General features: G+C 51.9%; 1 protein-coding gene across 14 annotated transcripts in view; it reads right to left on the bottom strand.

The window, feature by feature from the left end:
* Positions 1–12587, bottom strand: part of CDK20 (cyclin dependent kinase 20) — a 36821-nt gene extending 24234 nt beyond the window's left edge. For 8 of the 14 annotated variants that reach the window (XM_047700882.1, XM_047700883.1, XM_047700884.1 and 5 more), the window contains exons 1-8: positions 12255–12587; positions 11709–11822; positions 9464–9652; positions 9133–9254; positions 8876–8938; positions 8000–8123; positions 7490–7645; positions 1826–1863 (exon numbers count right to left, since the gene is read on the bottom strand). In XM_047700882.1, the coding sequence (XP_047556838.1) occupies positions 1826–1863; positions 7490–7645; positions 8000–8123; positions 8876–8938; positions 9133–9254; positions 9464–9652; positions 11709–11822; positions 12255–12329 (881 nt within the window). In that variant the 5' untranslated portion in view covers positions 12330–12587. Of the gene's footprint in view, positions 1–1419; positions 1637–1825; positions 1864–5442; positions 6483–7278; positions 7352–7489; positions 7646–7999; positions 8124–8875; positions 8939–9132; positions 9255–9370; positions 9653–11708; positions 11823–12254 lie in introns of those variants that run through there. The other 6 variants (XM_047700894.1, XM_047700891.1, XM_047700890.1 and 3 more) reach the window with 6 other exon arrangements.
* Positions 12588–18088: the final 5501 nt, after the last annotated feature.

Below are 18088 nucleotides of genomic sequence, written 5' to 3'. Positions count from 1 at the left end.
TGGGATCGAGCCCCACATCAGGCTCTCTGCTCCTCGTGGAGCCTGCTTCCCCCTCTCTCTCTGCCTGCCTCTCTGCCTACTTGTGATCTCTGTCAAATAAATAAATAAAACCTTTAAAAAAAAATGACCACTTACCTACATTCATTTGCTGTGTTCCTAAGAATTTCTAATGCGCCTGGAGAAACTCTGGGGCCTGGTACCCGTGAGAGACACAGCCTCAGAAATGATATATGCATGTGACCACAGAGGTCGTTGCTCCCGAAATGCTGCTGTCCCCACTCCAGAAACATAAACCCACTGTTTTTACAAGAACACAGTTCAAGGCTACAATGCTGAGGAGTGGCTGAATGCTAAAACAGTCTAGCAGCAAATGGTATGAAATAGTAATGAATGGAAACCCACCGGTGACCGGGTAGCAGAAGCCAAACCATCTACCGGAGGAATCACAGGCACAACAAGGCAACACATGACATACGTGAGGAGGTCAGTGATAAGCCACAGAAGGTATGTTCCGAACTGCTGAAAGAAAGCCACTCCTGTCAGTCAAACAGAAACTCCTCTCCTGGCTGAGCAGCGAAGATGAGCACGAAGGCTGGGGTTGGTCTGGCGTCCCACCTACTTCCACGTGTGAGTACCGCTCTGCCCGGCTTCCGCAGATACTCGCACCAACCCGCCAGTCAGTCCACTTGTTTCCTGTGACACAAAGTCACTGAGAATCGTATCTGGCAAAGACAGAATTCTGTCCACCGCTACAGAAAAACCAATCTCCAGAACTGGATGTTCTATCTAGAGTACACTCCCCCAAACTGTAAATACAGAAAGCCAGTAAAAGTTCTCTTCAAAACTAACTAAAGGGATCAGTATAATTTTTCTAGCTAATATCATTAGCAATAATGAGTGAATGAAAACCAACAGATACTATAGGACACTGAACACTAAATACAGCAAGTCTGGCCTTCCAGAATTCTCAAATATCTCAATGCACAGCCATCCTGGAAACAAAACCCATCAAGCAAAGATTCCCTCCACGTTTGTCAGTCCCTTCACGTGTGAACAGCTGTGGCAGCTAAAACCTAATACAGCTCCCAGCTGACAGCCATGGCTATCGTCTGTCTCAGATCCAGCAAGAGACAGACTATCTGACACTCCTTTCTTGGGACAAAAGAAGTCAGGTTCCAAAGGGAAAATGAATAAGAAAGAAAAACATAATAAATTAATGATTAAAATATTTTTTATTTTCAAATTTAATTTTTTAAGATTTTATTTGAGAGAAACAGTGAGCACACACACGAGAGCGCGCACGAGCCGAAGGAATGGCAGAGGCAGAGGGAGCAGCAGAATTCCCACGGAGCAGGGAGCCCAAACCCCTTCTGGGACTCCGGGATCGTGGTGTGAGCCGAAGACAGACATTTAACTGACTGAGCCACCCAGGCGCCCTGATTTTATTTTAATTTTAGGATCGTATGTGCTCATACAGCTCTGTGTTGTTGCTGTCACACGAGTTCAAATTAAAGCCGTTTGAGGACGGTCTTGTCAGCCAGCCGTGCGCATCTGCTGTATCTTTCTGCCCGAGTTTTGTACTCCTGCCGTATATCGCTCTCTCATTCAATTAATAAAACTCTTGTATTTCAATACACTATTTAAAAAAGGAGTATTACAGCCTAACGGGAGGGGGAGGGAAAGAGTTTCCTGCCGATAGGTGCTGCGGATTGTCCTTTCTTGTGAACTCATCAAAGCCAGAAACAGTGCTCACAACCCTTACCCAGTGCCCCCCTCACGTTTGTGGGACACTCTCCTGCCAACATCTGGCTTTTCCTTCACTCACCTCCACAGTTCCTTGGTCCTTGAAACTTCATTCCAGACCTAGAACAAGAAAGCACAGAAGTGGGGCGCCTGGGTGGCTCAGTGGTTAAAGCCTCTGCCTTCAGCTCAGGTCATGATCTCAGGGTCCTGGGATCGAGTCCCGCATCGGGCTCTCTGCTCAGCAGGGAGCCTGCCTCCTCCTCCTCTCTCTCTCTCTCTGCCTGCCTCTCTGCCTACTCATGATCTGTCAAAAAAAAAAAAAAAAAAATCTTTAAAAAAAAGAAAGCACAGAAGAGAACGTCAGTCAACGGCAGGCGGCAGCCAGCCGGCCTGACACTGCGCGACTCAATGCCCACGGGCACAGGGACTCGCCCTGCGGAGACAGACATACTTGGAGAGTCCAATAAAAACCACCAGATGAGTGAAAAAGGAGAGAATGTCCAACTCAACGGAGCCAAGGGGCTCCGAAGCGACTACTGATCAAGCCCCCGATGGGAATGAAGCACTCCAGGGAGAGGTAAGACTACTCCAGCAAAGATTCTGATATAAGAAAAAAAGGAGGAGTATTCTGCCATAATTGGAGCATAGGGTTCTGGGGAAAGGAGCTAGAGATCTGATTAGACCCAAATCACAAAGTCCAATTTGCAAAAACTGTGAGAAGCCACTCGGGAACTGGCTGGAGGAACGCAGGGTGACACTGATTTAGGACCAGGGGCTTCCGTCAAAATGGCTGCTGCACTGGCCTAGAGGATGTCCGAGAGATGTCAAAATGGTGGAACCGAAGAGCCCCCTGGGCGAGTGGGGGTGGGACACACTATCAGCCCTACTCCAGAAACTGCTCCCTGCAGAAGCATCTGGGAGAGGCTCAGTGTCAGGCCTGGGAGGGGACCAGAGTGCCATGCCAGCCCTCCCTCAGGCCCATAGCTGCGTCCTGGGACAGCCTGGGCAGGAACGGCTCCGGAGTTGTCTGTGGTCCGGCTCCACTGAAGACTCCATCCCCGAAACTGGCTTTCTGATCCATGGCAAAGGGAACCACCTTCCTCTGAGGCCAAGTCCCCACCTCCACAGCCCTTGGTCATCTGCTAGATCAAAGTTCCGCGGTATTCTTGGCAGAAACGTACAATTTATATTTTGCAAAAATCAAGCCAAGTCAGGCAAGAAGATTTACACATTTTCCTTTTCTTTAGCTCCCAGCTCAAAACCCAACTGAGACCTTATTTCCCAAACACAGAAATATAATGTGTAATATGACCGGAAAAATACTTCCCACCGCTGAGGACACCTCTGTTCGATCCTGGCCTTCAAGATGACACCGTGAGGCAAAGATTACTGACCTCATCTTACCTAAGGAGTACACTATGTCCCAGAGAAGCTGGTGCTAGCCAACGGTTTAAGTCACACCCCTTCCAAACTCTGCACCTAAGCTATCCCTAGACTGCTGCTGGGAAAACTGCCAGGGATCCAATTCCGGCCCTGAATGGAGACTACCTGCATGACACACAGTTTCCTTACTGGTAACAAAGGGATGAAAATCCGGCACAACTGCAATTCTCTGCTATTCCCAAATAAACAAATTTTTGCTGGTAAAGTAACTGGCAGTTTCATTTCCAAGGTTAACAAACTCATTTACTCAGCACGTATTCACACAGGGTACACTAAATGCCAAGAAACTCACTGGGTGCTAGAGACAAGACGCAAAACACAGAAATCCTGCTCGCAGTCATGAGTCGGGTAATGGAAAAGCAAGCGTTATAAACACGCTCTACACTCAGTTGTGTGGGTTCTGGGAAGAGCTCCGCGCAGGTGCACAGGGGCACGGCCGCGCAGGTGGATGCACTTAACAGGCCTGGGCAAGCACAGCCAAGCTCCAGGTGTGCAAGCGTCCTGAGCGCAGAGGACGTGCCACTCACAGGAAAACCTTGGCTTCCCAGGCAGGCCCCGGGCGGGAAATTCCAGAATATTCCAGAAGAGTTGGGAGGAGCAAGGAAATTGGTGCCCAAGCCCATCTTAGCGGTGAAACCTGACAGCAGGGCGCCCGCTGCAGGCGAACCGAGCAGAGTTCTGGGCGCTGCCAAGGGCCGGCGGCTTGCAGAGCTGCTCCCCCAAAAGCCGCGCAGGTTACACCCCGGGGGCCGCGAGCATCAGGCCCATGGCATCAGGGCCGCCGACGCCGCCTCCTAAATGGGGAACCAAGCCCCGAGCACCGCCAGCCGCGAACACTCAGGCACCATAAAGCCAGCCCTGCCTCCGCCCCGGACAGAGCGCGCTACCTTGTCCACCTGCGCGGCACAGAGCAGGTCCCGGGCCTCCAGGAAGGAGAAAACGTGCAGCAGCTCGTGGAGCCCAAGCCGCGGCTCCATCTCGCCCCGCCGACCCGGCCCCTCGCACCCGCCACACCTTTCACACGCTTCTGCGCCTCCCGGCCAAACCGCACCCCACCTCACCAAGCTTGCGCAGAGCTGACCCGACCCCGCCCATCCCGCCGCTCTTCCGCTTCACTCGGCCCAGTCTCGTCCATCCCACCGCGCTTCCGCCCCGCAGGCCAAGCTCCGCCCACCCCGCCGCGCCACCGCCCCACTCAGCCAAACCCCGCCTATCCCGCCGCGCTTTCGCCACGAAGGCCAAATCCCGCCCATCCCACGGCAAGTCCAGCCCACAGGCCATACCCTCTCAGCCCGCGACACTTCCGGCCAAATCCAAACCCACCGCGCTTCCATTTCTCTCGGCAAAACCCCACCCGTCCCACGGTGCTTCCGTTCCAGTCTTGCCCCGCCCATCCCGCCGCACTTCCGCCCCGCAGACCCCGCCCCCGTAGTGCTCCAGCTCTTGAGTCAATCCTGTTGCGGCCAGACGACGCTCCTCCTGGTGCAGTACCCATCTCGCCCCGCTGCTCCCACTTGCCTCTGCCCTCCCCCTCGACCCTCGCCCTAACCTTCACCCCTGCACTAACGCTCACGACAGGGCCCTGGCCGTTGCCCTCACCCTTGCCAGTAAACGCCCTGTCCTGCATTGCGTCTCCACTTTTACTCTCTCAACCCGGCCTTTGACAAGGTCCTCTCCTTCACCACGGTCGGGCCGCCCCTACTCCTGACACTCACCCTTACCTTGACCACGACCCTCCCCTTCAACCTCGCCCTGCTTTTAACCCTCAACTCTGCTATCATCTGCCATCTCCCCTACCTTCACCTGATCGTGGACCCGGAACCCTCAGTGAACTTCACCTGGCCGTGATCCCCAGCCTCACTCTGACCTTGACATTCAAGGTCAGGGTCAGTGGTAGAGCTGTGGGTACAAGCTCAAATTTATACTGAGCTTAGAGCTCCCAGAAGGTCTCGAGACTGCAGCTCAGAGTTGACAAGATGTGGCTGGAGAAACAGGCACCCATCCCTCAAACATCAAACCTCTCCCTGAAAGCAACTTGAGTCTACCCTGTTTTGCATTGGCCTAGGAGCTTGGAGGGCAATGAGCCGTCCTCAGTGTTCACAGAAGTTCATCCACATGAAGAACAAAATGGTATTTTACGAATAAAAGACCGTTAAGTTTCTCCGCTCTGTTTTTAATTCTTCCTGAACTAAGACTGCATTGTCCCAACTGTTGAGTGCTACGGCATTAGGTCTAACGGAGTGAGTTTCTGCTGCCTTCTCTTAATCCTTTTATTTCCGTACACATTGTAGAAATGGCTTATCAAATCTTATTAAACAACAAACAAGGGCTGATTGGGCTTGTATTTGGATTTACTAAATTAAGACATGAGTTCCAGGAATGCCTATCTCCTCACTTGCTCTGTATCTGAGGAAGGAGGTGACACGTCTGGTCCTGGCTCACCCTTATCCTGAGGGTAGAGATGTTGGTACAGGCTTAAACCTGATCAGTCCCCAACCTAAGCCATCCCTGGGCTTGACTTCTGCCACCCAGCCTCCAGATGGAAGCTCCACACTGTACGAAGCCCCCAGGACCAGAGTAGCCGTGAATGGGTCCACTTTCCTCATGACCACAGAGAAGCAAGGGCCAGGAACTGATGCCACTTCAGCCACTTCCTTCAAGAGGAATGGAAGGGGGTAGACACCAGGCAGAACTACCTGGGCTTTTCCTAATAAATCTCAAAACTGAACTAGCTTTTAATGCCTCTGCCAAAACAGACCTGCCCTTCTGCCTGTGTTCCACTGTGAGGACATCGTTACACTCTGTGCTCCCCTGAACTGGGACCATCCTGACTGGGAGGCCAGGGCCTGAAGGACCAGCACCATGACAGGCACAGCCCCAAAGCCCACAGTCAGCAGCACACAGATGGGAAGCTGACAGCGCAGGCTGCTGGTCTCCTCTGCTGCGGCTGGACGTGCTCATTGCCTGGCTGAGAGCGGGACCAGGCATGGAGTGGACCAAGGAGGCTGGGTAGAGACCATGGGAGGTCGAGTCAGGCTAAGCAGAAGAACAAGGCTGGGGGGCTTTGGGGAGCAGGACAGCAGGGCTGGCCCAGCATCTCAGCCTTCTGGGATGAAAGGCCGGATCAGCTCCGGGTTCAACAGTGACTCTTCGAGAGGCCGGTCCACGTGGAAGTCATGGACGTGGGGGGGCCCTGGGTGGGCCTTGGGAGCAGGTCCCCCTGGACGCTGGGGAATCGGCAGCTCTGAAGGGTGGGCAGGCAGGGGAGCCGTGAAGAAGTACTGGTGCAGGAGGGCCTGGGGGCAGCAAGAAGGGACAGCAGAAGGAAATCAGTCACCTCACCATCCCAGCCTCGGCGCACTTCCCCGGGAGGGGGGAATCTGAGCGCCCCCCTCCCAAGGCTCGCTCCCACAGCATCTGAGTGCTCATCGTCTGAGCACTGTTCCAGAAGCTGGCAGAACCAAGAACCTGCCCTCGAGAAGTCTTCCGCGAGTCAGGGGTGCTGTGGCTGACAAGATAAAGGAGGAAGATACAGGGTGCATCACATGACTAGGGCTGTGGTAGAGACAGCAAGTGGCGAGGGACACTGGAGAGGCTGCAGGCCTGCAGAGTGGGGCTCGACCAGAGAGCTGAGAGGGGCGCAGGTGAGGCCCGAGGACGCAGAGTGCACCTGCAGCCCAGGGGGCAATGAGCAAAGGGGCAGGAGCTGGCAGGGCCAGAGGTGATGGCCCCAAGTGTGTGACACCCTTGGGCCCCTCGGACCTGGGCTTCTGCTTGTGGGGGAGGCAGTGTGCAGGGGCTCAGACTGCGGGAAGTGGTCAGATGACCTCCGCCCACTTTAGACATCCTGATGATGTGAGAACTCACGGAGCTAGTGCTGAGAGCAGCCGTAGGCTGGGGACACGGGTACACCCAGAACAGAGGCCCTGGCACTACTGGCCAGCAGTCTAAGGTCCTCCCCATCCTTCCCTGCCACACAACCCACCCTTCTGGGTCCCCCCTGCCAGACTCTGCTCATCATTTCTCCCCTGCTTAAACCTGCACTCCCCAAAGTCAGTCCCAACTCCCCACCCCCAGGGCCCAGGATGATACCGGGCGTGTGCAGGTGCAGAGTATCTGTTGAAGGGATGAGGGTGCCAGTCACCGATAATCCAGATACTCTCTTCTGCAAGGTGGGCATGGGGCCTTTGACCTGCCCATGACCCCCTGGGCTCTGGTTCCAGCCCGTCCAGGTCCTGAGGGGCCTCAGCCTTGGGCTGGCAGGGCCCGAGCAAGGAGGATCAGGGACAATGGGTCACCGTACCTGGGCGGCTGAGATGCGCCGGCGCGGAGGGTAGAGGAGGAACCGCCCCAGCAGGGCCAAGGCTTGAGGAGACGCGTCGGGCAGCACCTCCTCCAGGGGCACAGGCGCCTGCTCCTTGAAGGAGATCTTGTTGTAGTCGGGCAGCTCCAGGACCTCCTAGAAGCACCGTCATCAGTTCCTGCCCGCCACGGCCCCCACTCGCGCCCCCGCAGCTCCGGCTATCACTCCCGAGTGCCCACATCCTCCCTGACTCAGGCACCTGCGCCGCACCCAACTCGCACCCAACTCGGGAGAAGTGCAAGTGTGCCGGGAAGGAAGGGGCAGGACCTGGCCTCAGGCACCCAGCAGGGCAGAAAGGGAGAAGCCCCCAAGGGAGGCCAGGACAGTGGTCTGGGAGGTCAAGGAGACATGGGGCCACGAGGAGAAGGTCCAGGAAAGGGCAGCCCTGGCCACTGGGGGGAAGGGAGGACCCCTACCCCCACCCCCTCCCCACCGGGAACCCCTGCAAACCGGCCAGACTTGAGGACTGGGGGTGCCCAAGATTCGAAGCACACAGCAAAGCTGTTCGATGTCGTTCTCCCCAGGAAATAGAGGGGAACCGTTCAGCAATTCCCCCAGGATGCAGCCCACAGCCCTGTGGATACAGACCCAAAGAGCTCAGAGATCTCACACCGGGACCCAGATCTACCCCCACCAGCTCCACTGCCTCACGCTAAGGACCCAGATCTCCCCCCGCCAGTTCCGTCGCCTCACACCAAGGACATAGATCTTCCCACATAGCACCCACACCCGCACACTGGAGCCAAGGCACCATGAAACTGCAAAGATGCTTCAGATCTAGGAATACAAATTCATACACAAAGACCACAAGCCTAGAACACAAAACGCATCCTCCTACTGAAGAGCTCACTGGCCTCAACCCTAGAAAACACAGCAACACCCTCAACGGTTCTGAGACTTCTCAGAGCCTCATTTCGAGAACATGCAGCCGCCACCTCACACTCCCCACCTTCTGGGCCACACCTCCAAAACTGCCCCCACATGTCAAGCTCTTAGGCATGTACAGACCATCCTGGCCCAAATAAAGGCTCAGAGAGATCGGGGCCTCTGGAGAGCTCACCTCCTGGGGTATACGCAACCCCCTGCCCAGTAATGCAGATGATCCCTACGTCTTGAACCCCAGACCACGTCCCGCACTCCAGCCCGCAAGCTTCCCACTCTGAACACACTGGACCCCCACCCAGCTCAAAAATGTCAGAGAGGAAAACTGACCCCAAACTCCTCAGAGATCCTCCGACCAGGGAAGACACCCCCAAATGGCTCAGCAACCCCAAAGCCCAGGAGAAAAACCCAGATTCCCCCACGCCCAGCCCACAAGAGCCTCACCACAGGTCAACGCCCTGGTCATACTGGCGGGCACCGTACAGGAGCTCAGGGGCTCGGTACCACCTGTGGGGGGTGCGGGGAGCAGGCAGTCACAACCAGGTCGCCAGTCTTCCAGCAGGCTGCCGAGACAGGTCACCGCAGCCCCACATCAGCCCCACAAGCAATATCTGAACTGAAGGTCCAGAAGCATCTCATCCCCAGCGAGAAGCTGGGGCCCGCCCATTGCCAAGCCCTGCCTGGGAACTGGCCTTCCCTACCTGGTGGCTACCTGGTGTGTGTAGAGGCGGCTGCCGTCTGGGGAAAAGACCCGCGCCAGACCAAAGTCCGCTATCTTGAGCTGGCCTGAGGCACTGATGAGCAGGTTGGCTGGTTTCAGGTCCTGAGCACACCAAAGGAGGCATGAAATCCTCCCGATCCCCCAGAGGCCCTTGGGAGGAGAGCTCGGCAGGCTAAGCACATAAGTCAGCCCGGCTCCCCATCCTAAGGGCCACTTACTCTTTGGTGTGGCCACACCACAGGTCCCATCCAGCCACACCTTCTTCAAGGGCTGGCCCCGCAGGTCCCGCCGCAGCCCGTGCCGAGACTGACCCGATGCACGATGTTGTTGGCATGGCAGAATGCGACACCCTTGAGCAGCATCTGCAGGTAGCTCTTGACCTGCGCGGGGACCAACGGCCTCTGCGCATGGCGCACCACCTCAGCCAGATCCGACAGCATGAACTCGAAGGCCAGCACAAAGCCCGCGCCGTGCGGAAACACAGCCTTCAGCTGCACCACCTGCGGGGCGGGCATGCTGTCAGCCCTGGAGCCACAGTGCTCAGACCCTCCCGGGATGCCCAGCCCCTGCCCTGACGGAGGACAACGTGGGCAGAGGAGATGCAGGATCTGAGCTCAGAAGGGGAGCTCAGGGTTCCCTACTTGCTGCCTGCTCTGGAGAGAAGACAGGTCCCTGTCTTCCGCTGCACACTCCCATTCAAGGAAAGGAGGTTTATGGAAGGTCACCTAGGCCAGGGTCTGGTCATCCACCCAGACCAGGAACTAGAAAATCACCAGGGGTCAGGGGGGAGGGGTCTCTCTCTCTCTCTCTCTCTCACAGACACACACACACACACACACACAACACAGCACAGGTGTCCTCTGGTTTCCTGTAGGGCCATGAAGTCCCAGCATCAGGAGACACCTCACACATACTTCCTGAGGGCCCACGGGGGGTCACAAGGACCAGGCAGCTCAGCAGTGAGCAGTGGCAAGGGCTGGCAAGGCCTGACAACCTTAAGAAGCTCACAGCAGAGACACACACATCTGACACAGGAGCAAGCAAACCCCCCAGGAGTGTCCGGGTTCTGAAGAGGACAGACAGAATCTGAACTGGAGGGGTCAGCAACGCAGGGACGTGGGAAGGAGCTGAGGGCAGAGGGACAGCAAGCACAAAGGCCGGAGGTGGGAACAGGAAGGAGGGTGGAGGGATGCGGGCATGTAGGATCCTCTAGGGGAAGGACATTTGCGCAGTTCTGTGCTGTGGCCTGGATGGTGTCAGAAGAGGCACTTCAGAAGGTGTGTGGAAAGAATGAAGAAAGGGGCTGGAGTTGTCCGTGTAGGGAAAAGCCAGTGCGCTCTTCCAGCAAGCAAGTGCACGCCATCTACACTGACGGGGGAGAGGAGCACAGTGAGGAAGCAGCTGCACTGGCCCCAGTGAGAGCTGCAGGTGCCAGGGCTTAATCTGGAGGGTTTTACAGTAGAATCTTCTGGGCTGCTGACCGGATTGAGGGCCTCTGTCACCAGCCTTCTTACGGACTTCCCCCCCCACACACACACACGTGGGCTGTCTGTGTGCCCTTGGACTGTCCTCAAAAAAATGTGAATAGCCTTACTGCTGGTTTTCAGACTCTGAAGGCAGCACACAGTCATTTCACAGATCACACACATACATTCAGGTAATACACAGAATTATAAAGAGAAAAACAAAAGAAAAATCCTGTCACCTACAATCAACCTTAGAGTACATTCTATCAGACTTTACAACAGATATGGCTTGTACTAATACATATTCACGTGTATATCTATACACGCATTTTCATATAAAACTGGACGACATATTTTTAGATGTGCTTTATAAACCGTTTTACAATATGCTTTTGTTATATATCCAATATACCACGGACATCTCCAGAGGACAACAGACTATCACTCCCCAGGGTTGAGAGAAAGCAGTGAAGTTCATGAGGTTGGGGGTATATGTGTCCCTCCCCGTGTGCCCAGAGCACATCCAACCCCATCACAACAGAACCGGGCCACGTGGGCCCTGCCCTCTCTGAGCATCTCCCCTACTGCACTTAAGTTATCAGAAGCCCAATTGGGGCCCATGCCCAGCACAGGGTACAGCCTAGGGACGGCTCCCAGGTTACAACATCTGGACTCCTCAATCAGACCGCACCCAAAGCCTCCACAGACCAGGTGCCTGCCCACAGCTGGTGGAGGAGCCTCCTCCCCTGGCCTGAGAATAGGGAGATCCTGAACTCCGCCTTGCAGAGCAGCGGTTAACCCAGAATGACAATGGACCTAACACAGTTCACCCTGCCTGTGGAACAGAACAGAAGCTCAATAGAGACAGATATCATTATCATTACAAATCGTCAAATGTTTTATGAAAAGATATCAGTGAATAAATGAACAAATGAGGAGTACAGGAAGAAATAAGTGCGTGAATAAGAGGGAATACGTGCGGAACGACGTAAGCGGGGCCCGAGGTGGACAAGACAGGGAGTAAGGGAAGGGTGCGGGAGGAGCACAGGGAGGCTCCGGAAAGGGGCCCTCCGAGCCCAACCCCACTCACATGCTGATTGTCCTCGATCTCCTGCAGAGCCTTGATCTCCCGCAGGGCCTGGTTGGGGATGCCATCCTCCAGCCGTCGCAGGGCCACCTTCTTGAGCGCCACGATCTCTCCAGTCTGCGGGACAGAGCGCAGACACTGCCACCCATCCCGCGCTGGGGAAGGGCGTGCGCCGACGGGGCAGGCGCCATCTGGGGGGACGCAGAGGCCCGAGGCCCCCGTGGAAGTGGGAAGCGCCCCCACCCCGTTCTGAAGGGAAGTCAGGTGAGCCTGGGACCCAGCTGTTACAGAGCTGCGCGAACAGCTCCGAGTGCTCCCTGGGGCACTCGCGAACGACTGCGGTGGCATCGCGGGTGGACGGGCAGCTGACCGCAACCTGACGGCCCACACTGAAGGGGGCCTAAGTGGTGGGCGCACACCACTAAGCGGGGCGGGGAGGCGGGCGCAGCGGTGCAGACGTGGGCACGGGAAACACGGGGGGTTGTCTCTCGGCCAGGAACGGCTGGAAGGAGAAGGCAGGCCCCCGCGCCGCCCCGCGGCTCTGCTCACCTCCACGTGCTTGGCCTTGAAGACGATGCCGTGCGCGCCCTCCCCGATGCGGCCCAGGATGCAGTACTGGTCCATGCCCGCGCCCCCGCACGCCCCGCCCTCCCCGCCGGCCCGACGCCGCTGCCTAGCAACGGGCTGTCTCCTAGCTCCGGCCCAGGCGGCCGGCAGCAGCTGGGGACGGCGTCCGGGCCTCGTCTACGCCTTCTCCGGGTCCCCGCGGTCAGGCCGCCGCGTACTACATTCGGAGAAAACCATAGTGCCCGGGACGCTTCGGCACCTGGACCGCGGAACAATGGCGCCCGGTGACCCCTGCCCGCAACTCCCAGACGTCACGTGACCAGCGACGCTAGGGCACGCAGCGGGGGGTGGGGCCGCACAGCCTGGGGGTGGGCTTAGCGTTCAGGTGGGCGGGGTGGGTGGGGCGGGGCTGCGCGTCGCGATAGGCCGGCCTCGCAGGTGAGGAGGCGGGGCTGCGTGACTGAGGCGGGGCCTCCCGGCGACGGGGCGGGGCCTCTTGAAGGGGCGGGACCAGCTCCGTCCCAGCAGGCCAGGATGCCCAGTTGCTCCAGTTTCCGACCCTCTGGAGCCAATAATGTTGGGAGTCTGGTTCAGGGCCAGGTTGTGGAGGGAAAGTCAGTAAGGCCTCCCTTCTGGAAGGTCAGCTGGCAACACGTAGACACATCTTTTAAAAAGTTCAAACTCTGACCAGAAAGTCCATGCCTAAGGCTTCTCATGAAGAAATAATTGGAGGAATTCGCATGACTGATTCTGAAGAAGTGAATACCATCAAAGGACACTGACAGAAAACACAAGTTGCTCTTAAACCCCTGAAAAGATGCTCAATCTCACACACAAGATAAACGCAAAATAACCTACAATTTTCCCCTATCAAGTGACTAATGATCCCAGATCTAAGTCCGTTAGCCAGGCTATGGGAAAACAAGAGCTTTGTAACTTGGCAATGCTGATAAGTTACAGATGCATATCCCTGGACTCAGGGAGTCCACTTCCAGAAATTCCCCAACAGATATACCACACACACGTGGGATGACCTGTGCAAAGTTACTCACTGCAGCACTGTGGGAAGAGCAAAAAATAGTAAACACCACAGATGTCCACAGTAGGAGACTGCCTAAATGATGGCACACCCATCTAGTGGAATATGTGGTCTTAGAAATGAACAAGGATGCTTTTTAATATGCAGCAATAAGAAGACTTCTAAGATACATTGTTTAAAAACACAAGATGCAGAACAGAGCATACAGTGTGCCCTGAGCTGTGTAAAGAAGAGAAAAAAAAAAAGTCTAATGTCTGTTCATCCATTACAAGATAACGGCAAAGATACACAAGATTTCAGAACTGTGGTTACCTGGTGGAGGGACTGGAAGAACTGGGGACAGAGTAGGAGGTAAAGGTTTCTCTGGGCCTTTTTGTATTCATTGTGTTTTGAACCTTATCATTTATTAATTTTTCAAAAAGGTAAATATTTTCTAGCTCAGATGTTCCACCTTTGTTTTAAAAATTGCAGAAGAATGCCTTGATGTCCATACAAGAATGTTCACCCTATATGATGATAGCAGAGGCCAGAAAATAACCCAAATATCCCAACGAAGAATGGATACATAAATTATGGGAGAGCCTTAGCATGGAATATTTTGTAGCTATTACAAATGGTGAGGAAAAGGATGTGGCTTGGGAAAAGGATGGTCTTCAAAAAATAGTCCTGGGTCATTTGAAAGGTCATATGAAGAAAAAAATGTATATTGACCCAAACCTTACACCATACACAAAAACTGATCCCAGATGAACTGCAAAAACTAAATATGGGGGTGCCTGGGTGGCTCAGTGAGTTAAGCCGCTGCCTTCGGCTCAGGTCATGATCTCGGAGTCCTGGGATCGAGTCCCGCATCGGGCTCTCTGCTCAGCAGGGAGCCTGCTTCCTCCTGTCTCTCTGCCTGTCTCTGCCTGCCTCTCTGCCTGCTTGTGATCTCTCTCTGTCAAATAAATAAATAAAATCTTAAAAAAAAAAAACTAAATATGGAAGTAAACAATGAGGTTTTAGAAGAAAACAGAATATCTTAATGACTTTGTGTTAAGTAAGATTTTTCTTAAAGAGGTTATAGAAAGTACTAAAAGGGAAAGTGTAAGTACTAACATGAGAAATTGGACTTTATCAATAGTGAGAACCTCTGTCTTTCTTTTTTTTTTTTTTAAAGATTTTATTTATTTGTCAGAGAGAGAGGAGAGCCAGTGAGCACAGGCAGACAGAATGGCAGGCAGAGGCAGAAGCAGGCCCCCCGCCAAGCAAGGAGCCCGATGCGGGACTCGATCCCACGACGCCGGGATCATGACCTGAGCCGAAGGCAGCTGCCTAACCAACTGAGCCACCCAGGCGTCCCGAACCTCTATCTTTCAAGAGGTACCACTAGAGAGTGAAAAGGAAAGTTACAGAAAGGGAGAAAAAAACAAAATACATATATATGACTAAGGGCTCCTATCTAGAACTTATAAAGAACTCATAAAACAATTGAGAAACAGACAACCTTACCAGAAAAATGGGCAAAACCTAGAATAGGCACTTCACAAAAGGCAATACACAAATAGCCAATAAATGTTTGACAAGTCCTGTGCTAACTTCACTAGCCATCAGGAAATTTCAAATTAAAACCATAATTGTACTGGGTGCCTGGGTGGCTCAGCTGGCTGAACGTCCGACTCTTAATTTCAGCTCAGGTCATGATCTCAGGGTCACGGGATTGAGCCCAGCATCAGACTCCATGCTCAGCAGGGAGTCAGCTTGTCTCTCTCCTTCCCCCAACTCATGCTCTCTTCTCTAAATAAATAAATAAATAAATAAATCTTTAAAAAGCTCATAATTTTGCTGTAACCACCCAAAATCATTTTAATGAAAAAGAGAGACAATACGAAATGCTGGCAAAGATGTAGCGCAGCCGGAACACTCACACACTGCTGATGTGAGTGCAAGTTCATAAAACCACTTTGAACACTGTTTGATACTATCTTGTCATGCTCACATGGCGATTTTACATATTTACAGATAAATAGATAGACAGACACACACACATATATATAATCTAGTAATTCCATCCCTGGGAATTAAACATGGCAGAAGTGAATATATGTATGTTCCTGATGGACACACAGGTTCATAGCAGCACTCATTAATATACTAAACCCAGAAACAACCCAAATGTCTACAGTAGAATGGACAAGTAAACTGAAATACTCACCCAATGGAGAACTACACAGTAATGAGCATGATCAAAGCATCGCCGCTGGCAACAACACGGATGAACCAGAAACAATGTTAAGTGAAGAAGCTAGACACAAAAGAATGTAAAATGGTGCACCCGCTGTGGAAAACAGCATGGTGGTTCCTCAGAAAGTTAAAAATAGAACTGCCATATGATCCAGCAAATCTAGTTTTGGGTATATAACCAAAATAAGTGAAAGTAGTATCTTCAAGAGATATTTGTACACCTATTTTTATACCAGCATTATTTACAACAGCCCAGAGGAGGAAGCAACCCAGCTGTCCATCAACAGATGAAGAGGATTTTTAAATGTGGCATATATGTGCAATAGACAAGTATTTATCCTTAAAAAGGGAGGAAATTCTGACACATGTTACAGCATGAATGGATCTTGAGGACATTATGCTAAGTGAATTAAGCCAGTCACAAAAAGACAAATACTGTAGGATTCCACTTATATGAGTTATTTCGAATGGTCAAATTCATAGAAATAGGAAGCAGACTGGTCAGTGCTAGGGGCTGGAAGGGAGTGGGATGAGGGAAATAGGGAGTTATTATTTCGTGGGTATAGCATTTCAATTTTGCCAAATGGAAAGTTCTGGATATTGGTTGCCCAACAATATAAATATACTTAACCCTACTGAACTGTACACTTAAAAATGGTTCAAAACACAAAAGAAATTATTCAGATGGTAAATTGTATATTTGTTTTTTCTCCACAATGAATTTTTTTAAATTAAAAATCTAAAAAGAATGGAGTGGGGCACCTGGGTGGCTCAGTCAGTTATGCATCTACCTTCAGCTCAGGTCACGGTTCCTGGGTTCTGGGATCCAGCCCCACATTGCACTCCCTGCTCAGCAGCAAGTCTGCTCCTGTGTCTCCCTCTGCCTCCCCCCCTCATGCTCTCTCTCTCCCTCTCAACTAAATAAAATGTATTTGAAAAACATTAGGATAAATAATAACAGAAAGCTTTGCAAATTGGGGGAGGGGGAGATAATGCACAGATTTTAGAAGCTGAGTGAACCCCAAACAGAATAAACTCAAAGAGATCCATTCCCAGAATCATCATAATCAAATTTCTGGACACTAAAGGGAAAAGAACATTTGAAAGCATCCACAGAGAAACGATACATTGTCCACCCAGAGTACAATGTCTCCAGTGACCATGATTTCTCACCAGAAGCCACAGAGGCCAGAGAAGTGGCACCACGTTTTTCAGGTGCTAAGAGAAGAATTCCATATCCAGCGAGAAAATCCATCCGAAATGAAAGGGAAATAAAGATGTTCTCAAAAGAAAGAAAACAGAGGTTTTGTTGTTAGCAGACCTCACCTAGAGGAATTGCTAAAGGAAGTCCTTGAGACAGAAGGGAAATGATAACAGAAGAAAGCAGGGAATGTTGGGAGTGAAAAAGAGGAGCCAAACCGGTTAATATTTGGTGAATATAATAGATTCTTCTTCTCCACCTGGGTTTTAAAAATTGTTTGATATTTGAAAGCAAAAATTATATCATTGTTTGAAGTCATTCTCAAAGTAGTCACAGACAATACTGAAAATGAAAAGAAAAAAATGCTTAAAAAAAAAAAGTTCACAGGAGCTAACGAAAGAGATCCCAACAGCCAGCGCTGTAACTGTTCAACTGACAAAATAAATAATGTAGTATTGTATTATCACCCCAAGTAGAAGTAAATGTCCATGGATCCATAGTAATATAAATGATTGAATAAATAAACAGATGGAGGATAATGGAAAGTATCTTATGCAGAAGAAATAATTTATGTAGATACTCTGATCTCAGAGGTGCAGCGTGACTCCTCGATCTTTTGTGCACATCGTACATTGTGTCTTCCTGTCAAAGAGGACAGTATGGAAAGTGACTAAAAGAACTATGCAGGGGAGACACTTGACAGAGATCATCTCAGCCAGGAGATCAAGGTTGACATCACTAGTGATAAGTTGTGATGGTATCTTATCACTGATAGGTGGAGAGAATAGAACTTTACCTCTGTGGTCTCCACTCCTTCCCATAGCAGTCATTTCCCCCTTGCCCTCTTCTTCCAACCCTGGACAACCACTAATCCACTTTCTATCTCTATGAATTCACCTAGTTTGACATTTCATATAATCATATATGTGACATTTTGTGTCTGATTTTCTTCACTTAGCATGTTTTCAAGGTTCATCCATGTTGTAATGTATCAGTATCTCATTCCTTTTTTATGAATAAATCATATCCATCATATGGGCATACCTCATTTTGTTTATTCATTCCTTAGGTGATGGACATTTTGGTTGGTGCCACTTTTTGGCTCTGTTAGCGCTGCTATGAACATTTGTGTACAAGTTTTTGTGTGAAATTATGTTTTTGGTTCTCTTAGGTATATATGTGGGGGTGGAACTGCGTGGCCATATGGTAACAATGTTTAACTCTTTGAGTCACTGCCACACTGTTGTCCAAAGTGGCGCACCTGTTTACATTCCCACCAGAAGTGTATGAGAGTTCCCATTTCCCCACATCCTTGCCAATACGTTGACCATCTTTTTTAATTTCAGTCACCCT

The sequence above is a fragment of the Lutra lutra genome, chromosome 13 (assembly GCF_902655055.1).
Source record: "Lutra lutra chromosome 13, mLutLut1.2, whole genome shotgun sequence".
Taxonomy (NCBI): domain Eukaryota; kingdom Metazoa; phylum Chordata; class Mammalia; order Carnivora; family Mustelidae; genus Lutra; species Lutra lutra.
This window is presented reverse-complemented; position numbering and strand designations above follow the sequence as displayed.